Below are 2,629 nucleotides of genomic sequence, written 5' to 3'. Positions count from 1 at the left end.
CCACGGGTCATTCTAAGGACCAAAATATTTTTAAAAAGTACCTCTGGATCTTAGAAAGCCTCCAAAGACCTGATGAATGAGTGTGCTAGCTTGAGAAGTTGTGTCCCGGCTGGAAAGAAATGGTAATCGGAGCTCAGAAGGTGGAAGGCAGAGAGTTAGCTCTTCCACGAGTTTTCCTTGTTAGGAAGGGCCCAGACAGAGTTTTCACTGGCGGTCGTAAAGGAAGGAGTCAAAAGGGCTAGAGAACGTTTCAATGGTCATGTGCTTATGCTTACTTGCTGCTTGTGCTCAAGCAAGCCCTCTGCATGGCATCCACGGTGTAGTAGAAGAATTCATGTGCGTCTTCCTGGGTGCCAAGCTGGAAATGGTCTCCTATTCCTGAGAAAGAAGAAGGGTTTCCCACTGATCTCAGAGAAAAAGGAAAGAAGACTTACCCTTCTGAAAGCTCTCCTCCTTAACATGAACCTGGCAAAACCAGTTACACACTTCTTCAGAAATCCAAAATACCTCCAAATGAAACCATCTGAAATGACTCACGTGGAAGCTCATTGATCACAGGTGTAGGCTCGATGGCACTGCCCGAGCAAGACAGCACCTCCTCAATGTGCACTTCCATGGTACACATCATGCAGAAGCCTTGCTTCGCACCTAAAGAGGGAGGGAAAGAAGGACGGAAGGGAGGAAGCAAGCAAGCGAGCCTCTCGGTCAGGTAAAATATACACAGCTATGGAAAAGCTTCAAGGGAAAAAACCACCAAACCACCCCACGTTTAAGTTCCAGGTGCAATCTCCACTCTCCCTTCTACATCTGCTTCTCCTCAGATGCCAGTGGCTCAACAGCCCTGTGGCGGTTCATTGTGCAGAGTTGTATAGAAGAAATAGGCATGCCTTTCGAAGGCACTTCATTAAGCACGGGAAGCAAGAAATGATCTTCCCCGGGAGTAGGAGCACGGTGCATGAAACCAAACTGACGCGCTGCCTATGCTATGCCAAGCCCGCTCTGAAGGCAATATTGAAGGCAGCTTCCAGAGGAAAATGAAGAGCTGTCTTCCCAGAGTCCCTGTTGTTCTTTCATCCTTCAGAGCTGCCCAAGAGATGTAAAAGAAGGTGTAGCAAGGACTCACAGGACTGGCTGTGCTCACGAGAGAGCAAGTAGTTGGCCAGCGGCGGGGTGTACGTCAAACACTGCAGGACAGAGTTGAGGAAGCAGGTATTGCCCAGGTTGAAGAGGCCGCCTCCGACACTGCGTCTTTGCTGCCAGGCCATGCAAATCTTCTGCGGAGGAAACAGGTCCCTTTCCGGCACAGCCATTCCGACACTCATGCCTGCAAGGAAGTCAGCTTTTAAAGGAGATCCTCCTGGTTTGGTTTTGGAAAGCCCTAGACCGCTCTCCCTAGGCTTGTCCCTCTTAGGATGTGTTACATAAAAGATAACAAGGAATTATGCTGGCAGCCTGCGTCTACCCAAGCTGTAAAAGTAGAGCTCAGCTGGCACCTCAGAAAGTACAGGCCAAGCCACACGTCCACCCTGTCTCGATCTACGCAATCCCCTGTCCAAAAGGAAACTAACAATTACCTTTGCCGCCAACTGGAATTAGCGGGAAGGGGAGGGAGAAGAAACGGATGAAATTTCCGGGAAGAAAAGGAGAATGTAGAAGGAAATGCAGACAGCGAGGAGCTGAGTGACCCCGCTGGCGAGCTCAGCCCACGCTTGCTCTCTCCAGCACAGGCGCCAGCTCCGGGAAAGAGCACGGCAGGAGCTGCGTGGGGACGCCATTTATGGCCACCCGGCCCTGGGACGCCCTTTGTGACACGCGGCCGTGTGGGGCCACGCGGCGACGGGGCTGGCACCGCCCGGCAACTCCCGCAGCTGCGGCCACGGGGCTGCCCCAGGTGCCCGCTGCAGGGACGGGGCTCCTTCCCTGGGCAGAGCACATGCCTCTGCCCGGCGCAGAGCCAGCCCTGGGTGGGCACGGGCACACGGCTGGGGCCACTGCTGGGGACAGCTGGGGCTGGCACAGCCCTGCTGTGGCCCCGGGGTCCTTCCCTGCTCTCTGCAGTCAAATGCTGCAGGATGGTGCTGAGGAAGCTCCTGTTGCCCAGGTTGTAGAGGCCCGCACCGACCCTGCCTGGCTGCTGCCAGGCCATGCAAAGCTTCTCCGGGGGAAAGAGGATCCTCTGTGGCAGAGCCATTCCCTCGGCAATGGCTGCAGGGAGATGACATTGGAAAAGAGATGAGACGATGTGGTTGCACAAAAGCATCTTTTAAAAGTCAGGTTCTGTACAGGAGCCCCCAGGACAAGCAGCTCTAACCTCCGACACAGAACCACTGGGGGAAGCCTAACACTGCCATTGACAATGAGTGGTCAAGAAACAGTTTTGGAAAAGAGTCTGTTGCCCTGCTTACTTTGCCAAAACACCATGAAACCCACGCTCTGATTTCTGTGCCTCGGGCTACCTTCCTTTCCCTCTAGACTCCTGAACTGGATTATCAGGTCAAGTCTTCCCTTTTCCTGATTGTAACTGGATGAAAACAAGCAAGTCCCTAGCCCAGAAGGTAACCCTACTGATGTCAGATCTTTCTACGAGCAACATCCTCTTCCAAAGTCTTGTCCATCGTGGCAGAGGAGG

General features: G+C 53.3%; 1 protein-coding gene across 1 annotated transcript; it reads right to left on the bottom strand.

The window, feature by feature from the left end:
• Positions 1-271: 271 nt before the first annotated feature.
• Positions 272-1,310, bottom strand: LOC309603162 (ubiquitin carboxyl-terminal hydrolase 42-like; the record flags this gene model as incomplete). Its single annotated transcript, XM_082338076.1, has 3 exons — positions 272-378; positions 538-648; positions 1,124-1,310. The coding sequence occupies 3 exons, from the start codon at positions 1,308-1,310 to the stop codon at positions 272-274; spliced, it is 405 nt and encodes a 134-aa protein (XP_082194202.1).
• Positions 1,311-2,629: the final 1,319 nt, after the last annotated feature.

This window comes from Platalea leucorodia (assembly GCF_965183815.1).
Source record: "Platalea leucorodia genome assembly, contig: HAP1_HAP1_SCAFFOLD_24, whole genome shotgun sequence".
Lineage (NCBI taxonomy): Eukaryota > Metazoa > Chordata > Aves > Pelecaniformes > Threskiornithidae > Platalea > Platalea leucorodia.
This window is presented reverse-complemented; position numbering and strand designations above follow the sequence as displayed.